At 37.2% G+C, this 22,408-nt stretch overlaps 1 protein-coding gene and 1 pseudogene across 4 annotated transcripts in view; one reads left to right on the top strand and one right to left on the bottom strand.

The window, feature by feature from the left end:
- The window catches only part of PLA2R1 (phospholipase A2 receptor 1), a 119,019-nt gene that overhangs the window by 79,236 nt on the left and 17,375 nt on the right, over positions 1-22,408 (top strand). For all 4 annotated transcript variants that reach the window (XM_045033854.1, XM_006935305.5, XM_045033855.1 and 1 more), the window contains 7 exons: positions 2,647-2,731; positions 5,372-5,504; positions 6,338-6,373; positions 6,848-7,005; positions 12,106-12,170; positions 12,442-12,545; positions 14,134-14,273. In XM_045033854.1, the coding sequence (XP_044889789.1) occupies positions 2,647-2,731; positions 5,372-5,504; positions 6,338-6,373; positions 6,848-7,005; positions 12,106-12,170; positions 12,442-12,545; positions 14,134-14,273 (721 nt within the window). The remainder of the gene's footprint in view (positions 1-2,646; positions 2,732-5,371; positions 5,505-6,337; positions 6,374-6,847; positions 7,006-12,105; positions 12,171-12,441; positions 12,546-14,133; positions 14,274-22,408) is intronic.
- LOC109502706 lies at positions 18,659-19,594 on the bottom strand (annotated as a pseudogene).

Raw genomic sequence — 22,408 nt, 5'->3', positions numbered from 1 at the left:
GTTCTGCGGTATTCCTGTGGTCATCTTCTGTCTGCACAATTCCTTTCAGAGTGCTTCTTATTTGGGAGAATGCCCGTTCCATTACTGGAGGGTGATTTCAAAGATCAACTTTCTAGTAAGCCAGAGCAATACAGATCAAGTCTACTCTGTTTTTGGTTATTTGAGGACAGCCATTATGTTCTCTTTTAGTGAGCCTTCTTATCCATTGGCCTCTTTCTGTAAAATGTTCTTGTCAACTACCATACATGTTTGGAATATCTTCTATGGAAGGGGTACTTTTATATGCATAGTTGGCTGGAGCATGCAATAGATAGGATGGACAAAATCTCACCCCTGAGAATGTTGTAGTCTAAGGGGGCCTGACTCCATGGCTCCACACATTTATTTAGTAAAAACAAATGTAACACCAAGTACTATGCTCTAAGCTCTGGAAATCTGGAGTCTCAATGAAACACTTGCTTGAATCACAGAGAAAAATCCAGAACAACTTTTTGAGGAAAATCCTGGTCTTCCCATAAGTTTCCTTTAGGATATTCCACAAAAAGATTAATATGTAATATCTATCAAATTATTCATCTCCAACATCAACAGTAATGACCTTAATGGTAGGAGTCGTTGACAACATCTCCCAAGGTGAGTTTCACAGAGCACTGTTGGGGGGGGAAAAGTAAAATATGTTTGCAAAACAAGGCACAAACTTGGAAATCTGCCATATGCCTTAGCATTGTAAAGGCTTCTAGAAGGAAGCACTTTCTTTGACCACAAATCTCCCTCTTTTTTTTTTTTTTTTTTTTTTTTTTTTTCAGAATACTTATCAACATTCCATGGAACTGCTAGTGTCTATGGGAAATGCTGACCTAAAAATCATGCTTCCCAAATTTGGCTGATTACCACACTCACTTGGGACACCTTATAATACAGAGCCCTCTGGTCTCACACCAGAGCTGCTGAGTCAGATTCTCTCAGACTGAAGAAAAGTTCAAGAAGCTTCCTGATTAATTGGATTTAATTGGATTGTTAGTCTGGTTTGAGGCCACAGATCCAAGGGATATGGGATTATCTCCATCCTTCTAAATTGTAACTTTGCTTCATGACTTTAGCCCCTTGCAAAACATCCTTTCATACTTGAGTATAGTGAGGTTTGCTATGTGAAACAAACGTGTGCAAACTGCTTCCAAATTTGCTGTGAGATCAAATATCATTATGTCATTTCTATTTCTATAAGTTCTCACACTTGAAATTACTTTAATATTAAGCATCTATCAAATTATTAATCTTTGGCACTTAATCATAAAAGCTATATAATATCACTTTGTGCCCAGACTGCCAGGGAGTTCAATAAAATTTCATGTTTGCTTAGAGCAAATAAACCAAATCTCATAGTTAGCATATATTCTCCTCCTTATGACACTGATTTTCTATTTCTATTTTATTATTTATTATATTATTAAAAATCATACAATTTTAGGAAATGGATGAAGAGAAAATTAATGCCAGTTCATTACCTAAGAGCCAGGACATATCAGGAAAAATGTTGAACTCTGTGAGTAAAGGAACAAAAAGTTCTCAAGGCAGGAGAGTGATATGAATTCCCAGCCTAGACCATTGATGTTAAGGTATCTGGCTTAACCTTAAGGCAGCATCCTCTGCCTCCATAACCTTATAAATTGTAAATTGTAAACTGTAATCATGGCAGTTGCCAGCCAGGCCCAGTGACCTCTCGGATTTCTAAGTCACATTTTACTTTCATTTGTATTGTTCAGGCACAGTAGCTCTCATATTTGAGAAGTGGATGCTTCAGAATAGTCTTTCTTCTCTGTACTAACGAAAATAAAGCATCTGTCATGATTTCTGAATCTTTTAAATCTTTAATTCTCCAAATTATTCTCAGAAAATTGTCTTAGTGAGATGGGTTATTGTACAGTTAGAATTTATTGGTTGATTTATTGAGTACTCTGTGGTTTGATGTATTTTTCCTCCACCTAATAGGAGGGAAGATGGTTCTCTGTGGGGTTTCTCACCACATCCAACCCAGTGGTGACTGCTGAAGTTAATCTACTGTGCCTCAGACTGATTTGCTATGAAATTATTTATGCTGGGATCTGAAAAAAACAAAAAAAACAAAATCTACTGTGTACCTTCTATTAAAGGGGGTGATGGTAATTAACCTTCAGAGAATACATGAACATTTGACCAAAAAAAAAAAAAAAGCAACAAATCAAAGCATAGTAAAGTAATAAATACATAGTGAAATAGTAAAAAGTCCTCTAGGGAAAAGATGCTCCAAAATTTCTTACCAACTTGCTTTCATGTGTTCTTATCTTGATTGAAAGGTGTTGCCACTCCTAATGAACATGAGAAAGCAATGTTCTCAATATAGGTTGACTTTTCCCCCAACCGCACGTCACCAGTGAGCGCAATAAGCCAAGAGAAACGGGAAGCCAGGCTAATCTTCTCTACATTCATTTCATAGCTCAGGTTTTGCATAAAGGAAATGTTCAATAAATGTTTGTTTGACTTGATCCATCCTGCCAGTAGTATCAGCTGTTTCCTACACACATAATTACTTTAAAATATTTCTTGAACCTTTTACATAATGTTATGAATTCAATAGGAAGAGCCAAGTTTTTGTTTTTCTATTCACAGGACAGAAGAAAGGCAGTTCTGGATTGGATTTAATAAAAGAAACCCACTGAATGCTGGCTCCTGGGAGTGGTCTGATGGGACTCCTGTAAGTTTTTCCAAACTGAAGAAAAGGAAATGAATTCAAAACAGGTGGCCCTGGAACACCTTGGTAAACCAGCCAACAGAAACTGGAAATAATGACTATATTTCCTGTGACTCAGACCCAGATCGAAAACTGCACCAGATCTCAGTACCATTAGAGTAATTTCTGCAAAGTCCTGGGAAACCTTTACTAGCCACATAGATCTGAGGCCAACTGTAGGATCTTATCCTGGAAAGGGATCAAAGATCTCTGAAATGTCCCCAGACTATCTCCCATGTGAAGTCTCAAGAAAGAAGCAACCATTGTTTAAAATAATATGAGGCTTTCTTTACCCCACCCTCCCTCTCTGGCTTAGTACCTAATTATATGAATGTGGGACCCAAGTCCAGATTACAATGGAAAAAAAACATTTCAGTTTATCTCTAAAAGGACAGACATGCCACACTTAGAAATACCATCTCCTCAACCAGAGCAAGTTATTCAGAAAGAAAAAATAATACTTTGCTTTTCATTCAGCCTCATGCTTGTAAAATCCTCTGTGAAGGAAAGAAAGAAGAAACTCCTCCCTATTACATTTTTTTTCAGGCGCAATGAGGAAGTCTCACATTTCCCTCAAGATGATAGGGAAAAAATGGAAGCAGTATCCCAGATTGAAATGGGATTCATCTGAGGCCCATGCAAAATCAAGTTATTCAGTTTCACCTGTGAAATGGGGCTACTAGCAAGAGTCGGCAGTGAGCATTTAATGCAGCTGCTATTTACTGAACCTGAATTATGTTCCAAACACTGGGTTGAATGTGCCACAGCATGATCTCATTTCCCCTTATGATGATTCAGCGCAGTGGTTATTAGAATGCTTAAATAGTTTGCCTAAAATAATGCTTCAGAGAGCCAGGATTTGTACACACGTTGTCTGCCTCCAAAGCTATGATGTTATAATGTCTCCCAGTTGGCAAAATATCAGCAGCCAAACTTTGACGTAGTAAAGATCAATAGAGAAATAAGATCTCTAGCCCCACTAGAGAAAATCTGTGGCAAGGAAAGGATCTGTGGAAAACTCTATGTGGGAAACAAAAATAATAAGGCCATGCTAGTTAAACATATATATATAGTGTATTTTCACCTCAGTGCTGCTTCTCTGAGAAGGATATCGGGACCAGAGAGTAGGAAGAGATCTTAGAGATCACGCAGCCCCACCCATCTATTTTGCTGTCAAAGAAACTGAGGCTCAGAGAGTGGAAGGAACTTAGCAGAGTCCGCCTGCTACATAAATGGCAGCCACCATATGGCACACTTGGGTGATTAATGTCAATGTGGCACTTGAAAAATTAAATGTGCCATGTAGAGGTTGAGAATGCTTCCTTTTGTTTTAGTAAAACAGTCTTGTTAGTAATAGAGAGGAACAATTTGGTTCAGAATAAATGAGATAAAGCCATGAAGCAGTGCACTGAGTTCCTCACCACCACTCCCTACTAGACAAAACAAATATTCAAAAGCACACCGTTGCCTGAATCTGAGCTTACATACATGTAAGCTAGATGAGTTATTGTATGATTGTGTACATGTTTGAAGAGGAGTATTACGTTTCAAACATCCTCTTTTTCCCAAATTTTTGCTCCAGTTTTACTTGTGGTCCATCCATTTTTCTGTCAGGTAGCCATTAAATCATTGAGAAGAATGAATCTTTACTTCATATCCCTATACACGATCATTCATGAAAAGTGTGGATCGTTTCCCAATTAAAGCCAGTGATGAATTAAAATTTAGTGACTGACGGGGGCGCCTGGGTGGCGCAGTCGGTTAAGCGTCCGACTTCAGCCAGGTCACGATCTCGCGGTCCGGGAGTTCGAGCCCCGCGTGGGGCTCTGGGCTGATGGCTCAGAGCCTGGAGCCTGTTTCCGATTCTGTGTGTCTCTCTCTCTCTGCCCCTCCCCCGTTCATGCTCTGTCTCTCTCTGTCCCAAAAATAAATTAAAAAAAAAAAAAGTTGAAAAAAAAAAATTAAAAAAAAAAATTTAGTGACTGAAGACGAAAAGCTTGGCATACATGCAAAAGAATCTACATCACAGAAGGGACTCAAATCTGACAGATCAGAGCCTTTCAGAAGTTTACCCAGGGTCCCAGGACAAGCCTATTGCAGCCAGTGAGACAACAGTACAACCTCAGAAGGGAGCACGCACCTGATTGTTCTCTCTGGAGAAAGGAATAGCATGCTTCTTTTTAGGAAAAAAGCATCCTTAAGGAAAAATGCTAATTTGGTTAGCTTGTTCTTTGCAAATGTGGGACAATCTTTAAATGCAATCTTTTTTTTTTTAATTTGTTTTAACGTTTATTTATTTTTGAGGCAGAGAGAGACAGAGCATGAACGGGGAAGGGTCAGAGAGAGGGAGACACAGAATCTGAAACAGGCTCCAGGCTCTGAGCTGTCAGCACAGAGCCAACACGGGGCTCAAACTCACAGACCACAAGATCATGACCTGAGCCGAAGTTGGCCGCTTAACCGACTGAGCCACCCAGGCGCCCCTAAATGCAATCTTATCCAGACATTTCTTAAGCTTCCTCCAGAAGCCTATTGTGATTTATTTACAGAGAAACTTTTTGTGGGGGATCATCATTAAGAAATAATGAACTTGATCTGCTGCAGGTTGTCTCTTCATTTTTAGACAATACTTATTTTGGAGAAGATGCAAGAAATTGTGCTATTTATAAAGCAAATAAAACATTGCTGCCCTTGCACTGTGGTTCCAAACGTGAATGGATATGCAAGATTCCAAGAGGTAAAAATAGTAATAAGATATTTACTATGTGTTTGCTTTCTAATAATCCATAGCACTTTTCCAAGTGAAGAGTTACAGAAATCTAAAATGTATGGGGCGCCTGGGTGGCGCAGTCGGTTAAGCGTCCGACTTCAGCCAGGTCACGATCTCGCAGTCCGTGAGTTCGAGCCCCGCGTCGGGCTCTGGGCTGATGGCTCAGAGCCTGGAGCCTGTTTCCGATTCTGTGTCTCCCTCTCTCTCTGCCCCTCCCCTGTTCACGCTCTGTCTCTCTCTGTCCCAAAAATAAATAAATGTTGAAAAAAAAAATAAAAAAAAAAATAAAATAAAATAAAATGTAAGCATCCTGGTCTACAGTACCAACAACCCTCGTGATGAACCAAATTGCACGAGTTGAGCAAAGGATGCATCATAGGGGAATGAGAAAAGGTGACACCACGGCAGTACGCTAATTTAGTTAATGGGAAATAAAGATAACCAACTGTATTGTGGAATATGATATTTTTCAAGTACAGTCTGGAAGAAATGTCACTGTGACATGACAAGCAAACCAAATCACTTGTCAAATGAGTAAGAGAAAACACCCGCCACAGTGTGTGCCACACAGTAGGCCCTTGACAAGTGCTCACATCCTTTCTTCTTTAATCAGAGGCCTCTCTTGAGCCTCCTTTTCAGGTTTGAGAACTAACCATATTTCAGACAGCACAAAAGTACCTGGTTTTTAAATGCTCTTTTAAAGAGCAAAGTCCAAGATGTTGTGTTTAGAGCTGAAGTACTTCAGAGTTGGCGCACTTGTGAAGAAATGTCCCTCAAGGTGGCTTGTTTTCACTTTGCAGATGTGAGACCCAAGATTCCACCCTGGTACCAGTACGGTAAGAGCTATCCTGGCGGTTCTTCAATTTCTAACTACCCGCTATCATATACAATTACTGTATTATTACAGTCCTCCAATCGAGCCTCTCTTTTCTTATTTCAATCCAGAACTAATTTGCTCAAAGTAACTAATAATCAAATTAATAAAAGTCATTAAATATGATTAAAGATTAGTATTATAGCTTAACATTCTTTTCATGACATGTGACTTTAAAATATGCATTTATCCCAGACCTTGGAATACAAATGTAGTTTTCTTAGCTATACCAAGGAAATTAAGCAAATTATATGCTGAGTTATGTGTATGTAAAAATATTTATGTATATGTAAACGCACACATTGTTTTTAATGCTAAGCAACTGAATTACAAATTTGGGGTCGATCATAACATATCCTATTAAGTCTGCATTATATCAGTCAATAGTTTTTGCATGATTTGCATTGGTTTTTGTTTTTTTGGTCTTGTTTTTCAGATGCACCCTGGCTCTTTTATCAGGATGCAGAGTATCTTTTTCATACCTATGCTGCAGAATGGTCCTCCTTTGAGTTTGTCTGTGGCTGGCTACGTGGTGATCTTCTCACAATTCATTCTGCACATGAGCAAGAATTTATCCTCAGCAAAATAAGAGCGGTATTTCAGTATAATTAACCATGAGAGATTCAGAGCTTAGCCCCTTCTTCGGTCTTTGGGAGGATTTTTTTTTTTTTTTAATTTCAGACATTTATTTAAGTTTCATTAAAAGCCACAGGTTTTTTAAGAATTGTTTTTCTTTTTCGTATAGGGATTAAGAGAAAATAATGGAAACACAGGCTTACTATGTTGGTCATCATATCACTTTTCTTGATTCTTAGTAGCGTCAGTATGAGTAAGTAGGGCTTTATTGTTTTAGTGAGGGTCATTCAGTCATTCTGGACATATTTATTCGGAGTCTACTCTTTAAAGGACTTGGGCTCTATCAGTGATTAAAACAGACCAAAATTCCTGCCCTTGTGAAGCTTATAATCTAGTCTGAGAAGAAAGACCATAATCAATATAATCACATAGCATTAGAAAATAGTTTAGAAAAAGACAAATAGATAAATGGAATGGGAGAAAATAAAGCACAAATGAGAGACATGGTATACTGGGGAGAGGGTGGGGAGAGCACATGGCTGATTTAAAGTTCTGAATTTTACTTACAAGAGTACAATATTTATAAGACTCTAAAGACTCAATATTCAGAAAACGATAGGGAGTGGTTTTCCATTTCAATGTAAAACAAAGGCTTAGACAATCTTTGAGGAGCTAGGCTAATTGGAAAGGCATCCAAAACCTGTTAAATAATGAAACAGACTGCCAGGAATAGTATATGTTTTCCTTGTGTTTCTTCACCAAGCATTTATTAAGGTAAGTGTTTATTAAGTATTTTTTAAGTATTAAGTATTTATTAAGGTAAGTGTCGGGGATTGTGATATTTGTCAAAGACATAATGTCAAGAACACAAAAATGAGATACAGACTCTGTTTTTAAAAAAAAACTTGGGGCGCCTGGGTGGCTCAGTCGGTTAAGCGGCCGACTTCGGCTCAGGCCGTGATCTCGCGGTCCGTGAGTTCGAGCCCCGCGTCGGGCTCTGTGCTGACAGCTCAGAGCCTGGAGCATGTTTCAGATTCTGTGTCTCCCTCTCTCTGACCCTCCCCTGTTCATGCTCTGTCTCTCCCTGCCTCAAAAATAAATAAAACGTTAAAATAAATAAATAAATAAAACTGGAAGTAATAATAAGTGAAAAGGGAGCAATATGTAGAAATTACCAAGGGGACATTAAGGGGAGAAACCTCACTCCCAGTTTTCCTTAGGAAATCTTTGAAAGTAAGGAAAAGACTTTTTTTCTTTTCCATAATTTAACATTATTTCATGATCACCAGGAATCCTTTGTTGAGCTATCATCTTTTCATATGTTTGTAAGTTGATTGTTAAAATGAAGCTCTATATTTAAAGCATCCTTGGGTTGTAAGAGAAATGTCTTCCCTTACAGCTCATGGAGCTTTTCCATTTCTATAATCCTGTTTGATGCACAGGAGCCTGTGAGGTGTACGTAGGTCAAGACCACTACTGATTTGTGATGGAAAAAGCTGAACAACAGGGATATTCGATGACAACCTCATAGTCCCACAGACTCAGTGATAGACCAATTGCTAGAACATGATGTTCCCCACTATTTTGTGCACTATTTTTACCACCTTTCCTCTCCCACAAATGGAACACTCAAGCCAAAACCATAATGTTAAGTATTAACATGATGTCATAAAATATGTTTGTTTCTTTAACAAGACAGCAGATTCCTGGTGGCAATAACAAGACATCAGGTCAATGTCTGAAAACCAATCCATCCTCTGACATGACAAAGTGTATGTCTCAAAGGGAACTGATATTTGGCCAGTACTTACTGTAACAGTGTCAGGCACTGTGCTAAGTATTAATGTTTAATGGCATTTAATCTTTCCAAGGACTATCTATGGGAAGTCTATTATTAGTACATTTTACAGATGAGGAAGCTGAAACTCCAAAGAGGTGAAGTAACTTGGTTACTTGCACAGCAGCTGAGTGGTGGAATCTGAAAGTGAACCCAGGCCATCTGACTTACGGTGTCATTTTAAAACCCTCTGCTTGCAGCAGAGCAGCACCATGGGAGGGATATAAGCGCACAATGTCTTCATTATATTAAAATGCTAGTTCTAAAATCCCTCTCCAAAAGATGGTGCCAGCTCTGTCTCAGACATGAGCAATGAAAGACTTCTTTGATCTTTCCAATGAGCTTAGCTCTCCTGGAAACATCTGCAGGTCTTCTACCTTCACCTTTCCCTTAATTCAACCTCCCAATTATTAGTGTTTGGGAAGCCAGTGGGGATGGCAGAGTTAATACCTCCCATAGAAGGGAATAATAAAACCCATCGGTTTAGCTGTTTGAGAAGTCATACCTAGCTCTATGATACTAGTTGAGGGCTAAATCTAGTGTGATCTCAAATCACACAAACCTTATGGTATCTTATATGGCAAAACTGTTACCCAGCCTGAGACCATGTTGTTATAAATTGCCCTGTCAGTATCACGGGTGAGCGGCTGACTGATCTAACACCACAAAAGAAAATTACTGGATGGTATAAAATGTGCAGATTGAAAAAGGGGCAAGAGAGGTAAGGGGAAAGGGTATCAATTTAAAAAGAAGAAAACTATAGGTTTCCAAAACAGTTCTTATTATTGCATAATATTGTGGCTGTGTTAGGCACTTTTTGGTGGTGGTGAGAGTAGTGGTATTTATGGTGACCATTTACAGTTCATGAGCGAGAAACTCCATATCTACAAAGGTCCTACTAGAAGGAGTCAGTTCAGAAGCTACTTTACTCCAGGATGGTGAACAAAACATGTCGAGGTCATACCACTCACTTTTGTGGCACACTCATCCTATTAGTGCAGGAAGAATCACAATACTAATTAAATATTTTTAATATTCCATATGTGTTGTATAGTTTCCCTAAAAGAGTAGTAACTTAGAAATGTGAAGAACAAAAATAACAATTGGAAAAGTAAAAGAACTATTGAAAAAGAAAGCTGGATACAGTTTTTAAAATCTGAAGAATTTTTTTTTACAGTGTTTCTATCTTGGAAATGTGGTTAGTCAGTATTTTCTCTTTGAATAACGGAATACCACAGGCATGATGAGAGTGAATTTTTGAGTACTTCTTTTTTGAACCATCTTGTTGGGTTAAATTAATGCCAAAAAAGTAAAAAGCCATAGCACTGTGGGAATTGTTTAACATGAACTACTAGCCAAATAGTCCACTCAGCTAACATTTTATGCTGTGTTGTGCAATATTTGCATGTCAAAATTGAAATTTACTCTTATTTTTATAAGTTCATGTCTAAATACTTCTAACAAAAATATATCAAGTCCATTAGTCATCCACCAAAATATGATGTTTTAAAACCTTAAAATAACTTGGTTTTGGTATTTTTGATGGAAACATTTGAAGAGATGACAGGCTATTCTTCCTTGTATTATATTGTAGATTAATTACTTTGTAGATTATATTAGCTGGTGCTGTATTTTTTTATAAGTATTCTTCCCATATGATGCTATCTATAATGGCTGTCACAAAACATAGTTGATGTTATGAAATCTGTGGTCATATCACATTTCTTTATAGGAAAGAATATTAATAAGTCTTCTATTGTTGTGAATTTATACCTAAGCTAAAATTTAAAACATCTATTTTTCACCATGCATTTTTCACCCTAGCTTCTAGCTTGTCCTTCTTGCTTGCAGCTCTATTCCGTATCCCAACAGGTTGTGGTGTGCCATATAGAGGATTACCATGCTGTAATTGAAGTGGTAATAAATATGTCACTTAAGATGCAGTAGGTATAATTTCTCTTTAGAGGTCCCTAATTGGGGCAGTGAACAATCAGCCTGTGATTTCCACTGTTGTTGCACATGAGACCTCTTTAGATTGAATGAAATTGTTGTGGTTCTCCCACTGAGTTCACAGCCAGTCTCAATGGACCCATTCCAAAGCTTGACAAAAGGAAGCTAAATTCAGCATGTAAGAACATGTCCATGAAACAACACCTCAGGGACCCCAAATTATAGTTGCTCCATCTTACATTATTCTCAAATTGCTGATATAGCAGACAGCCACACTATTCAAGGAGTAAAAATACCTGTTTATAAATTAGAATGTTAGAGAGTTGTTAGGTTCTGTTGTATGATGACCCAAAATTCTGTGGGAAAAAAAATATATCTTAAAGTGTATTCTCCAATTTTTACAGAAGAAATGAAGTGCAAATTTAAATATGCAATGCCTTCAAATTAACAGGCTTTTAGCTTAAAAATTAAGTTACATTTCACACACACACACACACACACACACACACACACACACACACTGAGCACACACACAATACAGTATATTGATTTAGAAGTCTTAGAGAAATTCTTACTGCCTCTTCCTCTTTTATAGTTAAAGAGGGAATTTCAATTTCCAGGGTCATCAGTCCGGTATTACATTTGCCATAATGTATGTACATGTCCATGCACACATGTGTGAACATGGGGTTTCATTTTAGACTTTAGTGTACTGGGATCTGTCTGATAAATAATGGTACAATATCATTAAAATATAGAAATAATTTTCTGATTGTGAAACACTGGAAGTTCTGTCAGATTCCTTTGTCCTATATTGTGTCTTTTTAAATGGGGAGCATGCTATGACTCAGTTTAAAAGCTTAACAATCAGACTAATGTCAAAAATTCAAAATCTTTTTTACCATTGATGTCTTTGCGCCTTGATTGTTTTCAAACAGCATGGCACAGGCAGTAAACTTCTATAAACTGCTGAGATGATAAAACACTAAATTTTTAGGGAAAAAAAGGAGTCCTATTTTACTTTACAATATTACTTTTTAAAGCCCTATTATTAAAGTTAGAAAATGTACTTTTAAATACATAGGGAAAGTTGTAAGAAAGATTTTCAATATTTGATTCCAATTTCCCTTCATAATGAGGAGAGAATATTTTAAGATAATGAAGTTTCAGGTTCTCTGAAGATGCTAGGCCTAGTGTACTCTTCTTTAGATAATTGGGTAAAATACTAAAGAATAGAAAGCTATTAACAGCAACCCCATTAATCTTAATAGTGAAAAGGGAAAACAAGTAGAATAAACGCTGACATTTTCTTTCTTTTTTTTTTTTAATAGCTATCAAAGTATGGTATAAATTGGTGGATTGGACTTCAAGAAGAAAGAGCCAATGATGAATTTCGGTATGGACCTAGATCAATTTGCATTTTATTTTGTTTGACAGGTTTTATTTGCAGAATGATTGGACTAGATCTTAGTGATCAATTTGTTGAATAGCCTTCAAACATTATCTTTAACTCATAAATTTTCATTTCTCTAACCAAAGACATGAGTATTTTTTTAATTTAGTAAAACATTACGCCTTTAATCCATACCCCAGGACTTCAAGAATGGTGTTTGGAGACTGGACATACACAAAAAGAGAAGACCCTAAATTTTTCCATTTTCCTACAGCTGGAGAGATGGAACGCCAGTAACATACCAAAACTGGGACAAGGGAAGAGATGGATCTATGAATAATCAGAGCCAGAGATGTGGCTTCATTTCATCCCTAACAGGTTATTTTACTCATCCATTTTGGGGTTTATAATACAAACTGATAGTTTTCAGGAGGCTTGAAGTCTCCTTTTCATTGCATTAGTTCAGTGAAAAGGTTTTATTTGGCTAATTTGCTTTTTAGTTGAATGTGTTTCGTTTCATCAGTCTTAAGGTTTAAGGATGGTCATCCCTACAGTTAATTCCATGTGTTCATGTTCTTGAAAATGAATTACAACCAGATAAGTCATTCCTCATGAACCAAAATGGCACCAGAAATAGGCCCATTGACACTGATCAAAAATATACCTGACAAATACTATTCTCTATAAAATGTCAATATGGGCTCATTTTTAAAATCTCTTCTTAATATTCAGTTTATATTTGGCCAGAACTTTACCCTCTATGAAATTTACTTCCACTTTCCCATTTAAGAAAGATTTTCATTGAATTCAGTATTTTTTTAATGCCTGTCATTAACTGTTTCTTGCCATAGAAGACCAACTGTCTCCAAGTTGGATTTAGAAATACATGTACGTTTAAGATGGGTGGGTTTTTTTTTTAATTTATCAGTACAATGTTATTTGGGTTCATTGTCCACTCATATTCACCCCACTCTTTCTATCCTATAAAAGGTAATTATGTTCCTGACTCTTAACAGATTCATAGTGAACCTGTGCATCAAGGCAGGAGAGGGATAAGCACGGAAAGCAATCCTTGGTGGAAGGGTGTCTGCAGAGAAAGGAAAGGAAAAACCACGTTGTTAATCAGCTCTCTTTTGCCAGCAGGTGTCACAACAGCCTACAGAAAAGCTGTTTTGTGATTCTGGAAGACTAGCAGCTACTCTGCATTGAAAATAGCATGCCAGCCCCTCCTTCAAAATGCCTTTTTTTTTTTTTTTTTTTTTTTGGTTCATATCCCTCACTAGAAAACTGAAACCTGCCTTTGCAATTTACACGCATCCCTGCCCTATTCTGGGATTTATAACTTGAATGCTAATGAAATGCATTCTATAACCTTTACTCTGAAAATATAGCTCTTCTAAATTAAAATACATTTTACAGGAGGCTAAGGACTTTGGGATGTATCTTCCTGAGGGCATGTCTATGTGTGCCTGTTTTGTTTAAGGGTGCGTGTTGAAAAGTGCTTCTTTCTTAGAAGTTACAGAGTTAATTTTTCTACATTGTGTATTTTCTAAAGAATTAGAAATTAGAAATGATCATCTATTGTTTTAGAATCTTGTTTCTCTTTATATTGAAATTGAATATTTTAAAACAAAAATATTACTCTACATTCTTCTGTTAACCAAGTTAAATATTCTCAGCACTTTAAGCAGTTCTGTGATTTCAACTGTAATATTTCAGTTAGTTGGGGCATTTTTTCTTTTTTTTGGCATTTGTGAAATTCCTACATTCTTAAATTAGAATTACTGATTTAGCACCCTGACCAGTTTGCTCTTGCCACGAGAGAACTCTGTTAGCAGTTTAGTCCAATTTCTAGATTAAAAAAATTATGATAAACCATTAGCAGTCATAAAAATGTGATACACAGAGAATGCTTACAAAGAGTCACCATTATTTCAGGTCATCTCTAACTCATTTACTCCTCCAGGACTCTGGGCTAGTGAAGAGTGTTCAGTTTCTATGCCTAGCATCTGTAAGCGAAAGAAGGTTTGGCTCATAGAGAAAGAGAAAGATATCCCAAAACAACATGGAACATGTCCCAAAGGATGGCTATATATTAACTATAAGGTAAACTCATTTTCAAAAAGTTGCCTGTGTTTCTCTCTTGTAGACATTTTAGAACGTAATTTAAAAAGTAGGTATGGCTTTGAAAAACCAGGAGTTGTCCATTGGACCTGGAATTTTTTTGTCACAGCTTTCAAGAGATTTGAGGTTTTCAAGGTAGGGGCAATCTCTGGAATAAAGAAACAGCCTTGACACCACCCTTCATTTGTATACTGTTTTTGCTCACAATCCTTCATTGTGCTGTATAACTGTTTCATTAGGCGTGATGCATATGAGTGTGTGTAACTGGGCCCTGCCCCCAAATGAGCTGTCAACTCCAGAGGGCACAGACTCCATCTTCCCTTTCTTTTGTGTCTTCCCTGCCTGGAGCTGGCATAGAGCTCTGCCTGCTGTGTGAATTGACCCACTAATAATGTCATCTTGAGCCTCATAAAGCTGGTGCTTCCGTGCAGAATTGAAATTTAAAAAAAAAAAATTGCCAGTGGGGATATTGTAAACCAGATTTATTATTTCTGATAATGCCTCCAATTAAGGCCAAGAATTTTTCTCCACTCTATTATGTTTTATAATAAAATAACTTTATAGGCCTTAGGTGTGGAAGTAATTAAAATGCATCCCAAATTATAAAAGTTTAATTCTTTGATAATGGAAAAACCCAAACTGTGTCATAATTTTATATGTTAATATGAAATTGCTCTTTGTTGACAGCCAGTTTTCAATCTGTATATTCAGTTATATTGGCAGAGCCTTCTCTCCTTTATGATCTTCCGTTCACTGTTAATTTGTGATATGGGGCCACTGGGATTTTACACGTATTTGTTGAACACTTACTACATATTTGGCACTGATTTTTTTAATTGTGGTAAAATTCATATAATATAGAATTTACCATCTTAACCATATTTAAGCGTTTAGTGAGGTAGTGTTAAGTATATTCACATTGTTGTGCAATGAATCTGCTGACCTTTTTCATCTTGTAAAACTGAAACCCTAAATCCAATAAACAACAACCCCTCATTTCCCCTCTCCCAGCCCCTGGCAACCATAATTCAGCTTTCTGTTTCTATTAATTTGACTACTTCAGACACTGAGGATAAGTAGAGTTGTACGTTATTTGATCTTTTGTGAGTGGGTTATTTCACTAAGCAGAACGCCCTCCAAGTTCATCCATGTTAGAGCATGTGTCAGAATTTCCTTCCTTTTTGAGACAATAATATTCCATTTTATGTATGTACCACATTTTGTTTTTCCACTCACCCACTGATGACATTTGGGTTTCTTCCGCCTTGTGGCTAAGAGTTTTTGCTGGCTGATTTAAAAGATATATTTCTTATTTTGTTCAATTCTTTAAATACACAGAATTATTATCCCATCCTATACACAAGAAGACCAAGACTGGTAACATTGTGTGCTTTTTCTGGAAGTTCACAGCAAATAAGTGTCAGGTTGAGAATCAACCTCAGGTTTTCTGACCTTGAGTCAAGTAGTCTTGTCTCTTTCCTACAGTTGCCACTTCACATAAGAATTCTTAAATTACTAGATCAGTTTAGCCCCATGATACAGTCAATCTGGTGGCACTGAGATATCTTCTAAAATATAGTGGTTTTCTAAAACTTTATATGGTATTGAGGTACATTTTTAATAGTTAATACTTTCTGCCTGATTCCTATTTTCCCAAACTATAAAATCTACCAGTTACAAGTAATTTATACATTTCAATATAAGAAACGTAGCAAGTATTCATTAGAACACTGAGTATAACTAAGTCTTTAATCAAAACCTTTGACAATTAGTTCTTTTTATAGCTATTCTACCATGGTAAAATATATTTAAAATAAAATATGCCATTTTTACCATTTTAAATGTACAATTCAGTGGCAATAATTACATTCACAATGTTATCCAACCATCCCCTTTATTTCTAAAATTTATCATCATCCCAAACAGAAACCCTGTAACTATTAAGCAATGACTCCCAATTCCCCATTCCTCCAGCCATGGTAAATTCTAATCTGTTTCCTATCTCTATGAATTTGCCTGTCTAGATATTTCATGTAAGTGAATTTAGATAGTATTTGTCCTTTTTTTTCTGGTTTATTTCTCTTTGAATAATGTTTTCACTGTTTATCCATATTATAATGTGTATCAGAACTTCATTCCTCTTTATGACTAATATTCCACACCACATTTTGTTTTGCCATTCATCTGTTGATGGACTTGGGTTGTTTCCACGTTTTGGTTATTGTTAATAAATTTTCAATGACCACTGGCATACAGGTATTTGCTGAAGTCCCTGTTTTCACTTCTTTTGGATATACACCTAGGGATGGAATTGCTACATCATGTACTAATTCTGTGTTTAACTTTTTGAAGAACCAGCAAAATTTTTTCACATACATGGCTGAACCATTTTACAAGCCTGCTAGCAACGTATGCTAGCAATTTCTCCACATCCTTAACAACACTTGCTATTATCTATCTTTTTATTATTGCCATCCTAGTGCGTGTCTAGAGTTAATCTCATTATGGTTTGATTTACATTTGCCTAATGGCTAAGGATGTTGAGTGTCTTTTCATGTGCTTATTGACCATTTATATATTGCCTTTGGAAAACATGTCTATTCAAGTCCTTTGTCTGTTTTCATTTGGGTTGTCTTTTTATTGTTGAGTTGTAGGAGTTCTTTATATATTCTAGAAATTAAGCCCCTATCAGATACATGTTTTGCAAGTATTTTCTCCCATTCTGTAGGTTGCCTTTTCTAATGTCTTTTGATGCACAGCAGTTTTAATTTTAATGAAGTCCAATTTATCTAATTTCTCTTTTTACTCATGTTTTTGGTGTCATATCTAAGAATAGTTTGCCAAACCCAAGGTCATTAAAATTTACCTCTTATGTTTCTTCCTAGAACTTTATGGTTTTAGCTCTTAAGGTTTTGGTCCATTTTTAGTTAATTTTTCTGCCTTGCAACTGTTAAACCAGATGCATCCTGGAGTGCTCTATATGGGACAGACACAAAGGAATGCATATCTTGTCTCAAAGTCACATTTTCGATGCAGACAGTGAGCAACCCCAAAGCATGCGGACAACTGTTCCAGTTACTAATCATAACTTCTCCCATGTACAAAGGAGGGTATTTTAAGGAAATTAACAGCAAATCAAATCCTTGGCACTAGAGAAATAATTCTTAGAAACTCTCAATATTTGTTTTTGGTTCAGCCCTTGGCTATTATCCTCCCCCCAAACTTCTTTATCTGCACAGCTTAACTCTAGTCGATGTTTTCTCCTGTGTAAACATATTGAGTATATATGTACAGAGGCATGGTAGCAGTAACCGGGGAACAGACCCAGGGCAACAGAGTAAGTGAATACTTCCTTTGAAAGGAATAGAAGGGGAGTGAGTAAAGCACAAACACATACATGAGAGGAGAAAGGCTTTCTGAAGCAGGATTGGAGCAGGATTAAAACATCCCTGTGTAGCTCAAAGTTAAAAAAAAAAAAAAAACTTTATTGATAACCAGCAGATTAGTGGTTCACAGCCCTGATCAAATATTTAGAATTGCCATGTTAGCTTTTTAAAAATGTCAAGGTGCAGGTGACATCCTAAAGATTCTGATTTAATTGATCTGCATTGGATCTAAGCATCAGTGTTTTTTAGAAGTTCCCTTGGTTATTCTAATGCACAGCCAATATTTGCCTAGCAATAGGAGAGCTGCACGACTTAGTCTTTGAATCATTCAGAGGAATTGACTAATAAAGATAATGTCACAGCAGGCTTCCTAAGAAAGGATCTTTTACAGAGTAACGTTACAGGGTGCTCAACTGCCCCCACCCACCACACCTTCCTTTGCATAGTAATGTCTAAAATCACTGAAGTCTCACTCCTTTGCCTTGACTCTTTATTTTTTAATTTTCTTTATTTCTGAGATTGCCTCATTTGTCATGTATGCCTTGGAATAAGTGGGCTTATCAGATCATTAGAAAAGCTGGCAATAGGAGGATTGATAATGGAGAGGAGGAGAGCCCTGTGGGGATGGCTTCCCTGATTAACAAAGTTACAGAAGGAAAACTGGGAGACAGCAATGACAGACATTACTCACTTCACAGTTCTGAATGAGCATCGATGTGTTATATCTCATTAAATTTTGCTTCTTGTTTGTCAATTTTCTTTTTTTTTTAATTTTTTTTTCAACGTTTTTTATTTATTTTTGGGACAGAGAGAGACAGAGCATGAACGGGGGAGGGGCAGAGAGAGAGGGAGACACAGAATCGGAAACAGGCTCCAGGCTCCGAGCCATCAGCCCAGAGCCTGACGTGGGGCTCAAACTCACGGACCGCGAGATCGTGACCTGGCTGAAGTCGGACGCTTAACCGACTGTGCCACCCAGGCGCCCCTTGTTTGTCAATTTTCTATGGCTCATTTTTATTGGTTATCTCTAAGAAAAAAAATCTAGTTGTTGACTATCCACCTATAAGAGGCTTGTTTGTTTGTTTTACTTTTATTTGCATTTATTTTATGCAGAATTAACTCCCAGCCCATTAGTTTTTGTGTCTTCACTTTCTTCTGGGATATCTTTTTCTTTTGTGCAACCTCCTCTTCTGGTTTAGAAACAAACAATCTGCTCTTTTTCAATAAAGATCATCTCAGTGTGGCAGGGAGAGCTCATGTACGTGTTCATCCATGAGCCCTGTAAGTTCTATGCCACATCTTGGGGGCTTTGTTCGCCTGGATGTGCTCAATGACAAGAGAATCTACATCTAAACCCTTAAGTTCAGCATTCCTCTCTGCATTTTTAAGCATGTGCAGCAAAAATTCTTTTTTGGGCCACTGGCCCTGTGTCCAGCCCCACTGTTTGGCCTGGGCACACCTACCAACTCCACAACTGTAGCATCGGAATTGAACACATTGCTTCTGCAAATACTTTTCAGATACTTGGTGGCTTTTCAGATATGCATACCCTTGATGGGCTGGGCAGTTGCATGTGTGTTCTTAAAGTGAACATGAATATTTGAGCCTCTTAATTTGCATGATTTTGTCAGATTGTCTGGGTCAAGTGAATAGTCAACCATTTTCAAAGATCACCTCAGGCAGCTTACAGGAAGAGGAAGTCACCTTTAAGAGTTTTAAAACTGAGATACCAGAAGTTAAGCATCTTTTCTAATGTTTTATAAATTATTTTCTCTGTGTTTGATGATATATGAGTCCTGACCTGGGATTACTTCCAGAAGAGTCATCGAAGATACTTGTCACAGCAGAGCTATAGGCAGGAAAAATTCTAAGTGTGCATGTGCTTGTGTTTATATTAGATTAATTCTTATGCTTCCACTCACACATCTTTATCCAGGGATCTGGGTCGAGTACTAATGCCTGCTTTGCACCATCTACTTTGGAATTAGCCAAAATTTGATTTCATGCACAACATAGCTTTTCCTTTAAAAAAGCACTCTCTTAATTATTAATATTATTAGCACTTTATTCATTCATTCACTTAGCTATGTTGGATGTTGGTAATTTTATGGTGAGGAAAAACAAACAAAATCCCTTCTCTTTTGGATCTTACGGACTAGAGAGGAAACAAACATTAGTAAATCACTCAGGAAAAGACCTCTAATTTATAACTGTGACACATATGATGAAGAAGACTTACATGGTTCTATTAAAGTATATAACAGGAGAACATGACTGACGTAGTCAGAAGGACAGGAAGCATTAAAAGCAGGGGAGTATAGCATGTGCTAAGGTCCTGTGGTGAGAGGGGATGTAATCTATTGAAGAAACTAAAGGAAGCATAAAGAACTAGAATGTGAAAAGTGAAATAAAAAAGAGTTTCTGGTTTTTATCCTAAGAACAATGAGAAATGCCTCAAGGGTTTTACCTAAAGAAGGACAGGATCAGGAATGAGTTTTGAAAAAGAATCATTCATGCTGCAATGGCAAAGACAGACTGGAGAGAGGCAAGGATGATGAAGGTTCTAAGGGTGGTTGGGAAGCTATTGTAATAATCCAAGGTAAGATAGTGAAGGCAGAGACTGTGAGGCAGTAGGAATGGGGGAAGGACATTGAGAAATGGGATGTCCAAATGGTAGATTGAAGAGGGGCTGGGGTGGGAAGGTGAGGAGACTCCCAGGTTTCAGGCTTATATAAATGTATGACTGACTTTGCCATTCAATGTCAGTAAGAATACTGGAAAAGGACCAAGTTTGGGGGAAAGATCATAAATTCCATTTTCAAGTTTTGAACTGGAAATGATTTTAAGGTAAGAATTTTGTATTCGAAACTCATTTGGATTACAGAAGGGTATCCTTAATTCACAGTAAATAATAAGTGATGCCTTAACCTTGATCACATTTTGCAAATTAGTAAGTAAATAAACAATTTAAAAGTGCTGTACGTCTTCTTGCTGCTTTGCTTTAATTACTAATGACAACCATTTCAAAGTGTGGTAGTAATTTTTTTTGAAACAATGAAGTGTGGTAATAGGAGGCTACACTCTCACACTCAAGCCAGTAAATCTTGGCTGAGGCAAATGTGGGGGGTTGGATGAGTTGGGGGATGGGATGGGGGCATGTGTGTGTGTGTTTTCTAGAAAGATTTATTGAGCTAACTAAACCAATGAGGTTCATTGGTATTTATGAATGGTTCATTAGTGTGACTATCTGAACGCAAGGTGAATTCACATTAAATGATAAGACTGCCTAATAATTAGTGTGTGCCACTGTTTGGAATTTGTAATTAGAGAGAAGAGACAAAATGAAAGGAAATAGATAAAAGAATAGTTGCTATAAAATTAAAATCCTTTAAAGCCAATTCCATTTCTTTGTGAAGCAAACAAGGTGACGAGGACCAGAAGAATTGAAAATGTATTTCCTCTCTTATTTGGTAATTCAACTTCAGGCTACATCAGATTTCTGGTTTTTATCCTAAGAACAGTGGAAAATCCCTTATAGTTTTTAGATTTTGATTTTGATTTTTTTGGAAAATCCCTAATAGTTTTAAACTAAAGAGTGACACGATTAGGATCAAGTTCTGAAAGGAATTACCTGGGCACTATTGACATTTGGGGCTGAATAATTCTTTGTTATGAGGGGCTGACCTGTGCGTTACAGAATGCTTAATAGCATCCTTATACCCTACCCACCAGATTCCAATAGCAAAGCTCCCACATCAAGCTGTGACAATCAAAAATGTCTCCAGAGATTATTGAATGCTGCCCTTTGAGAACCATTGGACTAAATCTAGAATGCCTGAGAATGTTGTTTGACAACTATTTTGGGGTCTATTGGCTTTTATAATGTTCCATAAATATTTATTGGGGACCTTCTTTGTTGTGATGTTCAAAAAAAGCAACATTTAGTCTCTGCTTTTTAATGAGTTTATGATGATGGGGAAAGGATGGGGGACTGACAAATATAGAAATTAAAGAATGAGGAAGGATGTCATTCCAAAAGGGGATGAGGAAGGATGCTCTCTCAAGTGCAGGCTTCCACACTAGCCTAGAATTATCTTGTAACTGGGATTTTCTGGGTGGTGAAATCTTGAGATCTAACCTATCAATGACCAGGGTTGCCTATGTTCATTGACAAGAAAATATTCAACACAGAATATTCTTTGCATACAGTTTCTCCTGACGTCTCTGGAACATTGCCTGATCCACTATAGCCTTTCTTTTCTATCTCTCTCTCCCCCCGACTCCACCTGGCCCTATTAACATGTTTAAATTTCACTGAGCTTTGGTTGCGGATGGGTGGTGTCTTCAACACTACCTGACCTGTGCAGTGGTTATTGTTCCATTTCTCGCTCCATAATGAGTAGCCCTGCCATGCCACAGACATGATTCTCTCATGAGTAAAAATCAGCCCTCACTGCAAAATCCCATAGCCTTCTTTTTGTGTCCCATTGACAGTGTTGGCCACCGTCCCATCTATTTCTCCTCCCTAGGTTTCTTTGGTCCTGCCCTTGCTTCTTTCCCAACTGGGCTCATTTTTTTCTTTTCTGGCTCTTCCTCATGGACTTACAAACCACATAGCTAACTCAAGTAATTAGTGAATTTAAGTCCCTGTTGTGGTTTGATTTCCCAGTATTCCCCTCTCACTTAAAGTGAGGAAATGTATTTGTAAATAAAATTGAACTAAGCTATTAA

Source organism: Felis catus, chromosome C1 (genome assembly GCF_018350175.1).
Source record: "Felis catus isolate Fca126 chromosome C1, F.catus_Fca126_mat1.0, whole genome shotgun sequence".
Classification (NCBI taxonomy): domain Eukaryota; kingdom Metazoa; phylum Chordata; class Mammalia; order Carnivora; family Felidae; genus Felis; species Felis catus.
This window is presented reverse-complemented; position numbering and strand designations above follow the sequence as displayed.